The sequence below is a fragment of the Crocodylus siamensis genome, chromosome 10, assembly GCF_052110815.1.
Source record: "Crocodylus siamensis isolate JL-2025a chromosome 10, ASM5211081v1, whole genome shotgun sequence".
Taxonomy (NCBI): Eukaryota; Metazoa; Chordata; order Crocodylia; family Crocodylidae; genus Crocodylus; species Crocodylus siamensis.
In genome coordinates, this window is record NC_143404.1 from 28,027,984 (window position 1) to 28,042,592 (window position 14,609).

Genomic DNA, 14,609 nt, shown 5'->3' on the forward strand with positions numbered 1-14,609 from the left:
AGTTAGAGCATTTACAAGCTTTAAATTAAAGCATGAAACAAAATAATGGAATCCACACATCAGTATTTAGTAATGCAGGAAGAATGCATCAACTTGCCCTTTATACTGCCTTACACAAGTGTAGAAGGTAAAGAGAAGAAAAGATAACAGACATGTTCCTCAACTATTAAACCACCTGTAATTGTACAGAGCATCAATTACTGATGTTACACATGATTAATCCAAGAACAGAACAAAGGAGAAACACGACTGAACAATCTGGAGTTATTTATTAGGAAAAGTAAGACAAAAGTACTGTTTCAACATTCATACAGAACAAACATTAACAAAACCAGGAAAATAATCTATAAAAAGTAGGCCCAACATACTGAAATTGGTTTATGGCAGTATGAATAAGTAAATTAAATTCAAACTTCAATCATGCAAACAGGCAGTTAAGATTTATACAGTTTTAATGGGGATGAATTACAGTATTGGCCCCAGCTTGGCCACAACAAAAAGACTTAGTGACATATTAAAGAAATCTATTCTGTACATTCAGTAATGAGCATCTATAAAATGAAAAATAAATTAAACAATTTACAAGAGATGTATTATAGATTACATAAAGGTATAATTTAGTAATTTTACAAATAAAATTTGCATCACATCATACATTTTTTACATCACATCTTCAGTGTCAGAACAGTAAACAAAAAAAGCTGAGACATAACATGAGTACAATGCAATAGAATAAGGCAACTGAACCAAAATGGCTCATAGAAGAAAGTCTTCTCCATGTGGGTTTGCAATTTATGAATTTGCCATCCGTTCTGATAAAGAACCAACTTCCCCCAGCCCCCAAATTCCTCCCATCCCCCTCTGAAATTACGATTTGGTCACTAGACGGCCTGCATGCTGCAAGACAATTGCTTGACAACCAAGATAAAAATATGTATGATTAAAATGCCAAAAGTCCTATTACGACCAGCGTAAAAAAAAGATGATGCCGCCTATCAAAATTCTCCTTATTCCCCATCATAATTCAAATACCCAAATGTTCAACCCCATTACTTTTGAGCTTCTTGGCATTGTAACAAACTGTCTTCATGTCTTCATTCATAACTCTTTTTTACTTTTAGTTTGAAATGTTCAATCTGAATTAATGCAACTGTTCCAAGTCTTTGTATTCACAATGGTCTAAAATTGATGCCTATGAAATTATGAAAATATTTAGTTAAAATTAAAATATATGACTCCAAACTAACAATTTGTATTCCATATTTCAGATTCTCTTATGGATAGGACCAATTTAACATTTCATCCTTAAACGTAGTTTTAAATGTATATATTTACAACTTTCAAACAAAAATGCTTACAGTAATGGCCATACTTTTTTAAGAATTAACCAAAGGATGTATGCCAAACTATTATAGGTGGTACTAAGAACTGTTTTTACTTTAAACAGCTACAGTGACAATGGATGGTAAACTGTAAGATTAATACCTAAACTACTCTTACAACTGAAATCTAGAAATGGAAGATGATCTGATATAATACACAAACTAAATGTTACCTGCTTTACAGAAAGCAGCACAGAAAGCCCATCCCACAAATGACTCTCAACATTAATGAACCACAGAATACATATTAAAAAGGTAAGCTTGAAATAAGGCCAGAAGAAATCTGAGTGATAAATTTCAAGTCAGTCAAAAGGACCAGGTCATAAACAGTCTTTACAACTTGTATTTAGATTTTAAATTTTTCAACAAGTGATTTAGCACCAGCAGTAATATGCAAAGAAGCACTACTGTGTTCTCCATTTAACTACATATGAGAAGACCTTGGAGCCAAATCTTGCTCATTACTGCTTAAGGTAGTACCTACTTAAGTCATCAGGCTATTTGGATATCTACAGTGTGTGCAGGGCTTGGCACTCTGTTAAACAACCAGGATTACTCAAATATTCTTCCGTTAGCACATCTCTTGATGTTTCAGGAGGGCTGGTTGTTAGTGTTCTATAGACATCAAGTGTGAGCAGGTTAGCAACTTGCCAAATAGCCTTGCTTGCAGACTTTTGTTTTCTTTATTAAAAAGACCTCACTGAAGATTTTTTATTATGGATTATAGAATATTGGTAACAATCTTTGGAATGTATTAACAGAAGCCATATTGTAACTGATACACAGGGCATTTAAGAACATTGTGGAATATCACCAGGGAATAACCCCAGTAGACTGCATAAGGCATTTGTGGTCCTCCATATTAGCTCCATCTCAAATACAAAGTTTGTTTCTACAGATTTAGATAACTGATTCCCACATTTTAGGCACAGCAAGCTAAAAGTTACCCTTCCACGATGGTGTGGCCTAAAGCAGAGGTCTTCTCGCAAAACTTCACTTCAGTTATTGTTTCTATAACATGTTTGTTTGCTTTTGTACTATAACCCATGCATCTAGGTCATAAACACTTAAATCTTACACAACATTTTTGTTAATTCCTCCTCTATATATTTTTTGATTAAAATATATATATATATATATATATTTGTAGGAAGGATGAAGAAGCCTCCTTCATAAGGAAAACATTACCATGTTAAAAGGTACCTTCATTATGGTTTCAATAACTGCAGGAGAAATAGTGGATTGTACCCAATTAGCAGTACTGACACACTCATAATACTTTTTTTGTTTTGCTTTAAATGCTAAACAAAATTGTCTTAGCACAGTTCTGAACAGAATCAAAGACATCTTGTCTTCTTACAATATCAGTTGTTTCAGAGGGTGCATAATGAATGCAATATACTTATAAAGCAGTACAGAGGCATGAGTGCAAGCTGAATAATTATATAAGAGACACTGGACACTTTACAGAACACAGATTATTTTGCTCCAAATGAAAGCACTTGAATTATATGAAAGCAAACTCTCACCGCTTTCCTGAAACATTTAGGGAAGATTATTGCCACCATTACTTGAAATGGACTGGTTTCTAAAAAATACGAATTTTTGGACCTACACTGGTTCAGGAAAAATATAAAAGCTGTGGTGTAACAAAGACTATTTTCTCCAAGCTAAAAGAACAAGGAATCCCTCAACCTATATATACAGGATACATACTAACTGCCACTTAAAAGCAAGAGAAATGTAACTCCTCAAATAAGATTAACAGTCCTAATAATACTTTTAGAAGGACTATAGTTACACTTCTCTTCAATTTCTAACACACAGGTTAAGCTAATAGTACAACCTGGCTTCTAACTCTATTAACGCCATTAATTTAAATAGTGCCAGAGGGTATTTTATGAAGTGCCGACAGGACCTTATGGATAATTTGTTGCTGGAAGTATGTCAATCAAAGAAAAAAGGCTGACATCCTCAAAAGGTGCCTAAGCACCTCTGACAAAGCTCTTAAAAGAATAAAAGGGGAAGAAAAGTTATTCATATTGCTACTCTTGCCTAGAGTCTAAATTTAATGAGCCCTTCTAGGAAGTTGTTTATGCAAGTGGCAACAATCTAATGGATTCATTAAAAAGGACTCAGCAGAAAAATACTTACAGAAATACTATATTTACCCCAATGTGTTAACAGTCCAAAATGCACCAGAGCAATATTGCTTCTCACTTAAAGTGGTTAGCTCCCTTAAGCAGATTTGGGACGGTTTTTGAAGTAGTTAAAGATTTTCTACCATACCAGCCAGACCATAATGGTATTTTCATATAATAATGAAGTGTCTGATATAGAAATAGCCTAAACTTGGGTGGCTAAAATGTTAACACCACTGCAGAGAGACAATGGCCCCTTAAAGTCGGAAGTGACGCCTGGGGAAGGGCCAAATGAGAGGGATGAATGAAAAGAGACTAGTTTAAGTAATGATTCCAGCAAAAGTAGAACAGTTTGCCAGGAGGATGGGAGACCAACAAACTTGAACCATCTTCCTGACTGTTGTGTGTCAGGTCTGAGAGATCATTTACAATGCTGATAAAAGTATTATTGTTGACATCTTTAGTAAGTGTTACAGAATGAAAACAGTAGAACTATTGCCAGGAATGCTCCTGCACTAAGTTCCAGAGCTAGCAAATCCAGCATTGTTGGCACCATACAAGAAATGAAAGGCACTCATGTGGCTGCTTTATCTGGGTGTTACTACACTCAGAACGAGCTTGCTTCTTCCTTTAAAGGAGGAAAAAAAAATCTGTTCTTTGAAGGAAATGGTCCCACTTGAAGAGAGAGCAGTTCAGAAAACCTGTACATTTGAAAAAGCATTTGCTGCGCTTCCTCTGCTAGATTCAGCTGCTACTTGATTCAATTTACAGCAAAGGGACACTGACTAGCTCAGAGGCAGAAATATTAAATGCGAAGTAACAACAGCAAATATGAAGAAGAATCAAATCACTCTGCTGTACAGAGAGAGTACAGACTTTTACATTGTACACAGGAATCCAGATTAAAAGATCTAAAGCTAAATCTCACAGGGCACTTTTATACATGTTCCAGGGGTGGTGGTGATGGTGGAGCTTTAATTAGAGTGACTTCAAGAGCCCCTCTAATTAAAGCACCACTGCGTCTCGTGTAGCAGCAACCTTGCACTTAAAAAAGGTGACGGGGATATCTGAACTAAAGCTCCTTGAATTAACTTTAGTTTAAGTGCCCCTGCTGACAATTTTAAGTGCAGGGACGCTGATACATGAGACACACGAGGCAGCTGGAGCGCAATAATTACCAGGCTCCAGCAGACTCAATTAATTGAGACTGCTCCAACACAGTAGAATTCCAGTGCATTGGAGCAGCCTCCACGCTTGTATATATATCTATATATAGATATCTGTAATACCTATCAACTTGGGTGACAAAAGGAGCAACAAATTTTCTGTTTTGAAAGAACAACCAAACACATTGCAAAAACTTTCCTGAACATAATCCTTATTGATGTGAATTACTCTTATTGTAGATTAGGGGCAGAAAACTTGTCTGATATTTCTTGGAGAGGTCAACATAATTATACTGATGGAACCATAGACCAGAAGCCATCTTTTTCAAGTTTAAGAGAAGAAGTTTATTCCTAAATTGTCAACATGTTCTGTCTGTTATTCCAGAACTGATTAATTATGTCCTGAATTGACCAGGGTAATTTCTCTGTTAGACTTCCTAAAAAGACTAGAATGGAAAAGGAAAGTTGCGACTAAATCTTACTTTAATATCTGCTGGTCAGTATATATAAATTACTTTTAATTACTATTTCAAAAGCAATTTTTAGGTTGTTTCAGTACTACAGGATATACAGAGAATAAATTCTCTCACAATTTACCTGGACTAGTTGAACTGTTTCTTGTGAAAAACTGCAAGAAGAATGAGACAGAAGTGCTCCAACATCTAGGAATCCCATGAATACAGGATGTGAAACTCTGTATGAGGTTCCTACAATAAATCTTCAAAAACATTTTCCTTTGTGGAAAATGTATAGAATAAATCTGTTTTAATGAACTACCCTTACAAACCATATTATACTTCTTGTACTACATCATGGCTTGAAACTTGTAGCAGCTTTTAGAGAGACATGTTACTCCAATGTGCTCATCTGCTTCACAGACTGAAGATAGCCTTCAAAATAGGATCACTTGGAGAATGAGGTTTTCCATTTTCTAACTGAAGCAATATTTCAATATACTCAAAATGAATATCTGCCTTCAGTACCCAGAAGCAATAACAATCAAACTATGTCTGAAGTTGGCACTGTTCCAAGTTGAATAAAGTGGCTATCTGTACAAATCACTACACTTCGGGACTGTAGGAATTTCTAAAATCTCCAGTTTAAAAGGAGTTCAACTTAAAGAAGTTTTACCTAGTACATTCAATCCTTTCTGTGTACATTGTGGGTTAGAGAATATGGTTAAAAAGTTCAGATGCTGCTATAATGAAATATAGCAACATTCTGGAATTGTCTATTAATCTTTTTCTCTTTACTTTTTAGACTAACACTCATTTACAAACATGAAAATCTAATTTATCAGATTTTATTCTGATGTTTCCTTTATATTTAAAAGAAAAAAACCTCTCTCAATGTACCGTAAAAGCTGGACATTTCTTATTAGAGATGCTAAATATGCTAGCACATAGCTGACGATCTCTGAAATGGTCTTTCTAATCTAGTAGCTCATTTGACTGCAGCACTAGACATCACAGTAAATACACTACTGTAAATTTTTAAACCACTGTGAGAACGAAATATTCAGGCAAAAAAGGACTAGTTACAAAATATGGAATTTATCCCAAGGCCACAGATCAATATGCAGTTCCAATTATTGCTAAGTGTACTGAATACTGGTCCTTTTGACATTGCAATACAAACTCTGAAGCCATTGTAAACAAACCTCCAATTCCAAATACATGTATAAAAATATTGTTATTTTTTTTTAATAAGCTCAAAGTTGAGAATACATCTAAAAAATGAAGAACTAACCATCCTTCAAACCAGTAAAAAAAAGCAATTGAAGGTATGCTTGATTACTCATAAAGATGATCGACACTTCAGATTTACAAACTTTAACACTACTGCTATTTTAGTCCTTAGTCTCTTTTGGGTAGATACTATAAACTGCGCCAGGTTTTATGGTGGATTTGATATTGAAAGTGGTGGAAATCAAGAGTTTGCTTGATCTAGACAGATCCTTTCTAAAGCCTTGCTGTTCTTTGACTCAAACCTAGTTCAAAGAGATGGTCTTGCCAAGATTCCCCATGTGCTGCTGATTTGAGCAACCACATATCCTCAGAAACACAGATAAAGTACAGTTGCAGTAGTAGCTGCTACTGCCCTTCTCTGCTTTGTGCTTACAAGGCAGAGGAGATTTTTTTGTATTTCCTCCCTGTTTTATATCAAATACCATGATTACTGAAATGTGTTTAATGCCATAACACTTTCCTATCATTATAAGACGACATTTTTAAACTACATACAACTTTTCTTTTTCCTTTTGTTGATGGCACCCCTTTTTTTAAGTCAATGTTTTGAAACATACAACAGAAATTCTGCTGTTAGAACAAGGCAAACTAGGACTAAAACAAATAGATAGATCTACACCATCTACACCAGATTACATACAAAACAGATTTGCTTAGCATTAAAGCCCAAAATATTTTGTGCCAGACACATAAGGAGCTGGAATTCTCTCTTTTGGAAGCTTGTTTTTCAGAGGATGTATTGCATATTAAAAGTTCAATACTGGTTATGTGTACTGGAGTACATCAAACAAACAAACCCCTCTAATATTTTACTTATAAATGCCCAACATGGTAAGATTCCACTTCTTTAAAATGGCAATATCCAGCAGCTTACCACTTTTAAATTTAAAAACATTTACAGTAAAACCACTGCTTTTTTCCTTTGGTTCCCATTGATTTAAACAATGCAGTAATGTCATCCAAGTGGAAAGCAGCTCAGCGTAAAGACATCTGGGACTTCAGCTGAAATTCGGCAACCCAAGAAGAGCACCAACAGCTCCAAAATACCCCTGTTTATTTAAAGAAAAAAGCTGTCATTCTAAGTTTGAACCATAACATTTAAAATTCAGTATTCAGAAATACATTTCTTAACCCGAAGTGAGGACTTGAAAAGAACAATGTTTACTTGTGCTACACTGTCCTTCATGCAAAGTTTCCAAAGCTCTACAAACACAAACCCTTTGCTCTTAAAAGAATGCTTGCCCTACTTGACTCTCTTCCCTAAAATTTATGAATCATTTCACTTACTAATATATCTTAAGCATTTCCAGGCATGTATCAATAATACTTGACCCCACACAGGAAATGCTTTTCAGAAGAACTGAGAAATGACAACTACCCTGTGACCTTTAACATTCACACCAATGCACTACTCTAAACTTCTCTGCCCAATTCCACCCTAGTCTCCTACTGGTAACATCTACTAGCAGTAAGTAGCTTGATAGTGTAAGTTCTGCCCCTGCTCAGTAGTGGCCTACAATCTAGAACTCACTGAAGCAAGAGACGATGACCACAGAATAAAACTGATTTTGGAAAGGCCCAAACACAGCAAGCTACACTCTGGACTGAATCTTTATGTTGCAGACAAATGCAAGAGCCATGCCTTTGTTATAAAACCCCTTCTTGCGCTTAATTGGAAAAAATGCTAAAAGAGCACTATTATGATCTCCAGAGACTTCTAGACCTTGCCAAATACCAGAATCTAAAACCAAACCAAGTAGAACCCACAGACAATTAGCAAGGAAGTACAACTAACAACTATAGATACTATCACTGAGATGCCTGCTCCAACAGTCATCTTGGTTCCATATTCAAACTGAAACGAAAAGAAAAAAAAATGGAGAACTGATCAACTAAAAAGATCTGATACTGAATGTCATATACCACTGGCATTCTGTAGGCTTGTAGTAGATCTATCAGAGTTTACTGGTCATCTTCCAAGAGGCAACAAGTTGACACCCTGGCTGGACCATAAGACTCTTTAACATGAATTACCTGCAGTCAAACCAGGACATGTTCTCTCAATATGAAGAATCAGCTAATTTTGCAGAATGTACCTGTAGCCAGGTGTTAGACCACCAATAAAAGTAAACAAATGGTTTTCCTGAAATTTGAACTGTTCACTGTAAGCAGCAGTTGTATAAAGATTAAAAGGACAACTAGGATTCTGACCTGTGACCTTTCAAGATGTGAAAATATGCTAACAAAGTATAGTATAAATGTCCAGTCAGTGGCCACTTCTTTACATCCCTCAAACTGTCAGGCTGCAGAAAGACGCATCCCATACTTATTGCCCTGTTGAATAATCAACTACCTCAGAAAGGAAAGGAAATAAACCTCTTCAGCAGAAGTTGATGGTATTAAAATATTTCTGCATTGTCTCCAAGAAACTATGGGGCAAATGGAATTTTCCTAAAATGACTAAAGTCTTTCCCTTCAAGTCCTACTTTGAACTGACCCAGAGAACTGATACAGGCAACTGCTTCTGCAAGACCTAGAACACTAACACCTACCATCAACTTTACATATCAAGATGGAGCTGCAAGATGGAAGTACTGTTAAGCGTTTAAGTGTCAATGTTATGTAAACGACATCTAGTAGCTCCATATATCCCAGAGTTCTCAAAAAATTAGCATAAGTTCACATAGCATAAAAATGAATTCAGGTAAAACGGAGACCATGCATGTTCAATGCATGCGCTACAAAGGGTTTTATTTTTCTGACATATTCAGTTCTTGAGGCTATTTGCCATCAAACTTCAATGATGCATAACCTTTTCAAATCCCTTCACTGCCTGTAGACTTGGTAGTGAAATGCCTAGGTGTTCAACTGACCAGAAGACTTCCTCATCCAAATAGGACAAACTTCACCATTAAAATTTGCCTATTGATTCTTCATGACCCCCTAATCAAAGCTACTTATTGAAAATTAACACTACTGTGAGCATTCTGAGTATCTGATGGGTGTCTGGATATTACTTTTAAGAGGTGAGTTGGAGATTACAAGTAATAATTTTTTTATTTGTAAGTGTTTATAACATACCTCATGTTCTAGGAACAGAGCTTTTAGCTGGCCTTTTGACCAGTAATCCAGTGCATATGCAAGAAGCTTCATTGACAAAGTATTCACACGTAAAAAATTGCCAACAAACACAACTCTGTTTATTTTCTAAAGCAGAAAGAAAAAAATTGAGTGTTATATGATTCCTCAGTGTCCAGAGCAGCTTTACAAATCTTTGACATAAAAATAGGTTGTCACATCTGTCAGTATATAATTTTGGTTCAATCTTTAAAACATTCCAGAACTAACAGAAAAGATCAGCAGCAGAGACATTTAAAATTTAAAGTTGCACAGTTTTACAAAATAGGAATTATTCAAAAAAACTGAAACAATCCAAACAAAAAGTACAACTAAACCAAATATCTTATTTGTGGTAGAGCAAGACTCAGTGTCTTCATAGCCCTGTACAATGCTGCTTGATCCATATGCAACAAGGCAGCACTGTAAAGAAGCCAAAGACATTGAGATATTACAGATGTTCCTTGGCGCTGAACACATGCAGAACAAGACTGTTAGAAATGAAATTAAAATGCATACTAGGCAAGTGATAAATGTAGTCAAATTTAATTTTCAGTTTTTTCACTGTATTCTCCAATTGTGGAGACATCTGAACTGAAAATAAAACTGATGAGATTAAGCTCCAGTGACTGAATGAGACTGAGAATCAAACATATAAAATAGGAGAATATTTTACTAGAGCACATACTAGTGACACATGAATATTCATTCAAATTAGGATAAAACTTGTGGCATGTCCATCTGTTACCTGTGCTCAAAGGAATAAACACTCATCTGCCTAATCCCCTTTTCATTGTGAGAAGTTAATTTTAAGGTACAGAAATATTTATTAACTCTGCTCAGTGGTGGTGTGGGGAAAATGAAGCTCTTTAAGAAGAGTTTAATCTGGGACCAGATTATATTTAATCAGAATCTTACAGTTATTACATAGCATCATTACTGGAATGAATTAAGGTCAGTCTAGGGGTTTACTGGATTACTGGGGTTTATTTATTCACATACTTAAGGTATAACAATTTGATTTCCTTTGCTTATCATATTTTTTAGTTACTTATCCTTCCCATTTTAATGTAGGCTTTTCTTTGTAAGAAAGCAAAAGACCCAACTCCCCACCCCAAAAGCCCTTTACTGGAAAAAGATAAATACTAAAGAAAGTGAGGGAGGGATCACCAATGGAGATGAAGACACACTCTTATTTCTTATTTTATAGTGGCTAATAGCATCTTTGTTGGAAGCTACACGCCATCTTGCTGACTACCGAAGTAGAAAAAGCCTTCTCCTCTCCCACAGTCTTCTTTCCTATTCCAGCCTTCACTGTGCAGTTCTAGGGCCTGTATATTTCTTGTTTCTTGGCTCTCATTGCTATTCACTGTTCTATGCAAACAGTAGTGGAAATAATCCTCAAATGTATTCTGGAGCTATTAGACAAATCTCTGAGAAGATGCAATGGAGCAATCCTTCTTCAGACTCATGGCAACTGATGTTTCAAAAGCGAAATTTTGCAATAGTTAAAAATTTTTTTTATAAAACAGCTCAAATTCAGCAAAACCCAATGCTTTTTTCACCACATTTTTAAATGGGAGAAGACTTTCATTTATTATTCATATATTATACAAAATCAGGATTGGAAGGGGACCTCAGCAGGTCATCTGGTCAAACCCTTTTCAAAGCAGGACCATCCCCAACTAGATCACTGCAGCCAGGGCTTTGTTGAGCCAGGCCTTAAAAACTGCCAAGGATGGAGATTCCACCACCTCGCAGGGTAACACATTTCAGGGTTTCACCACTCTCCTAGAGAGAAAGTTTTTCTTAATATCCAACCTAAAATTCCCTTGCTGCAACTGGAGATCATTGCTCCTTGTTCTGTTATCTGCCACCACTGAGAACAGTTTAGCTCCATCCTCTTTAGAACCGCCCTTCAGGTAGTTAAAGGCTGCTATCAAATACCCTGAGAAGACCCTCTCAGTCTTCTCTTCTCTAGACTAAGTCCAGTTCACCTTGGTCTCTCTTCAGAAATCATGTACTCCAGTCCCCTAACCATTTTCACTGCCCTATGCTGAACTCTTGCTAATTTGTTCACATCCTTTCTGCAGCAGGGACCCCCCAAAACTGGACACAATACTCCAGATGTAGCTTCACCAGTGCCAAATAGAGGGGAAGAATCACTTCTCTCCATCTGCTCGCAATGCTCTTATTAATGCAGGCCAGTATGCTGCTCGCCTTCTTGGTAACATGGCCACACCACTGACTCATATCCAGCTTATTGTCCACTGTAACCCACAGGTTCTCTTCTGCAGAGCGGCTGTTTAGTCAGTTGGTCCCAAGCCTGTAGCAGTGCATGGGATTCTTCTGTCCTAAGTACACAACTTTGCACTTGTCCTTGTTGAGCTCATGTAATTTCTTTTGGACCAATCCTCCAATTTGTCTAGGTCACTCTGAATCCTAGCCCTAACCTACAGCATATTTACTACTCCCCCCGCCAAGCTTGGTGTTATCTGCAAACCTGCTGAAGGTATACTCCATCCTATCTTCCAGATCATTAATGAAGATCCTGAACAAAACCAGCCCTAGGACTGACCCCTGGGGCACTCCACTTGAAACCAGCTGCCAACTAGACATTTAACTGTCGAGCACTACCCGCTGCGCTCAACGATCCAGTCAGCTTTCTACCCACCTTACAGTCCATTCATCCAATCCATACTTCCTTAGCTTGCTTGCAAGAATGCTGCGGGAAACAAAAGCCTTACATCACATCCACTCCTCACCTCCACAGAACCACTTCTCATCATAGAAGGCAATCAGGTTAGTTAGGCATTACTTGCCCTTGCTGAATCCATGCTGACTTCCCGATTGCTACTACTACTAGAGAATGAATTCTCAAGCCAGATGACTCTTAAAAGGCATTCTGCAGAGCCAACGGAAGTCTGTTTGCTTCATCTGAAAATGTGGTAACAGACTTGAAAGGACAACTGTTAAATATTAGCAGTTCAAGTAACTCGCGACCCCACAGTAAGAACAAAGTTTTTCTGACACTTCTCCCACCCTCCTTTGAGATTACCTCATTAACAGCACACATCCGTGCTATAGACCCAATGTTATTGGTGATGGTAACCAATGTGGCTCTAGCCAGGTCTTCTTTACTAACAGATTCTCTCTTCTCTTTGTAGATCATATTCCCAAAACTGGAAAGAAGAGGGGGCGGGGAAAAACGTACAGAGTGATACATTTTGCATTTACAACAGGTTTTAAGTATAGTTTCCATGCCGAGAGCAGATTTAGGGGGATGGGTATACAAATTACTTTCTACAAGTCAGCTGCTTTATGGTAGCTGCCTCAGGGCATGCTTTTACCGTGTGGTAGAGGAAAAGGTAAAGCTAGCATGGTTTAGCATTCACCTGTCATGGGTTGAGAGCAGCAGACATCATGCATTAAATCCCAGTCCCTTTTTTCCTTGGAGGTAATTTATCTCCCCTTACATCTCCTATTTGTTCCAAATTTTAAATAATCTTTTTTTTCAAATCTTCATTAAAAGGTAATAATTTAACAACTGAGATTATGATGTATTGTTGCTTCTCTTTCTTTTCTGGAAATGTCCAGACCAGCTAAAAAAAGAGCCCCCATAAATGTAAATCCTCCTTTTTAGGCTATGAAATTTAACGAAGATATAGCTTGTCACATTATTTTAGAACGTAAGAACACAGGAGGTGCGGTACTGGGTCAGACCAAGTACTCTATTTCTGACAATAGCAGGAGTAGATGCTATGGAGGGAGAGCACTGAACTGAATATACCTAGAATGATCTCCCCTATTCAATACCCTCCCTAGCACCAACCATTATTGGTTTACAGATGCTAGAGGAAACATCTCCAACTGATGTTTCCTTTTCCTGGGTGCTACTATTCCATGCTAGACAAAGCACAGGGAACTAATTCTGAGTCTCGACAGCCAATTCTGCAGCTTCTGAAAAGGCAGCCTTTATTCCTCACTTCACATATAATCCTTATGTTGCTCTCCAGGTAGCTGAAGCAAAACCGAGGGGCAAGTAAATAAGAGAATGTTTACCTACTATAAAACACTCCAAAACTGAAATTGGTATTCATTTTGGAAGCGTCATGAAATCCCAGAAGAGAAAAAGCAGAGAGAGATAGCATACAGGAGATGCCAACTTAATATAAAAAATAGAAACAAAAAAGTTTCCTGGGGAGGGAGAGCCCGTTTAAAGAGAAAAATAAATTCAAACAGCCATAGAAACAGTTGATAGTCAGTCTTTCTGCTGACTATAAGTGCATTATTTGTCTACATTAAAAACTGTCTGCTTCAAGTTCACTAGCCTTTCCTCTCTAGTTTCTCCCAAGTTCCAGCTTCCAAATACCTAGAAGCTAATGAAGCACAGACCAACTAATAAGCAAGCTTGCAAAGTGAAGTATTAACTGGCTGCTGTTGGAGGACTGCCCAACTGTCAAATTTGCTGGTGGCATAATTACCCACCGAACTGAAACTGGCTTAAAACAGCTTTACACTTACAAAACATTGTGACGAGCTAACAATTGGGTTTGACAGAAGCTGCAGAATAACTGAATAATCAGTTATTCTGAATGTTTAATACAGAGAAACACTGAAGCACAGAACTGAGTGATAAGTTCATATGTTGAAATGAAAAGCAACTCCCAGAGATGATAAATTGTGACAATTAATTTATAGAAGCCCAGAACTTTCCAAGTTGAACAACACTAAGTCAAGGATTCCTTAAAATATGCATGTTACTTCACCACTAGTGACTCTGGCTTTGTCTACATCAAAAAGTTCTGCTGACTTAGTTAAGCTGACTAGAAGTCTGAAAAGATCCCACGTGCAGCTATGCCAGCAAAACTCTCAGGGCAGACTAAATCTTGCAACATAGACTAAGCTTAGGGACAACAGCTGAAATTCTAATTTCTCTCACTGCTAGCTATTCCAAACCTAGAACTTATGAATAGGCAAAACAAAGTACTGTAATAGGGGTGGGGGGTCATAGCTGTGAAATCAGCACGTATTAAACCATTGTGTGGACATTAT

At 37.0% G+C, this 14,609-nt stretch overlaps 1 protein-coding gene across 1 annotated transcript in view; it reads right to left on the minus strand.

Annotated features, from left to right (window-relative positions):
- Positions 1 to 250: 250 nt before the first annotated feature.
- The window catches only part of PANK3 (pantothenate kinase 3), a 30,571-nt gene continuing 16,212 nt past the window's right edge, over positions 251 to 14,609 (minus strand). The window contains exons 5-7 of the mRNA XM_090065307.1: positions 12,613 to 12,736; positions 9,519 to 9,644; positions 251 to 7,486 (exon numbers count right to left, since the gene is read on the minus strand). Coding sequence (XP_089921433.1) covers positions 7,436 to 7,486; positions 9,519 to 9,644; positions 12,613 to 12,736 — 301 coding nt within the window. The 3' untranslated portion in view covers positions 251 to 7,435. The remainder of the gene's footprint in view (positions 7,487 to 9,518; positions 9,645 to 12,612; positions 12,737 to 14,609) is intronic.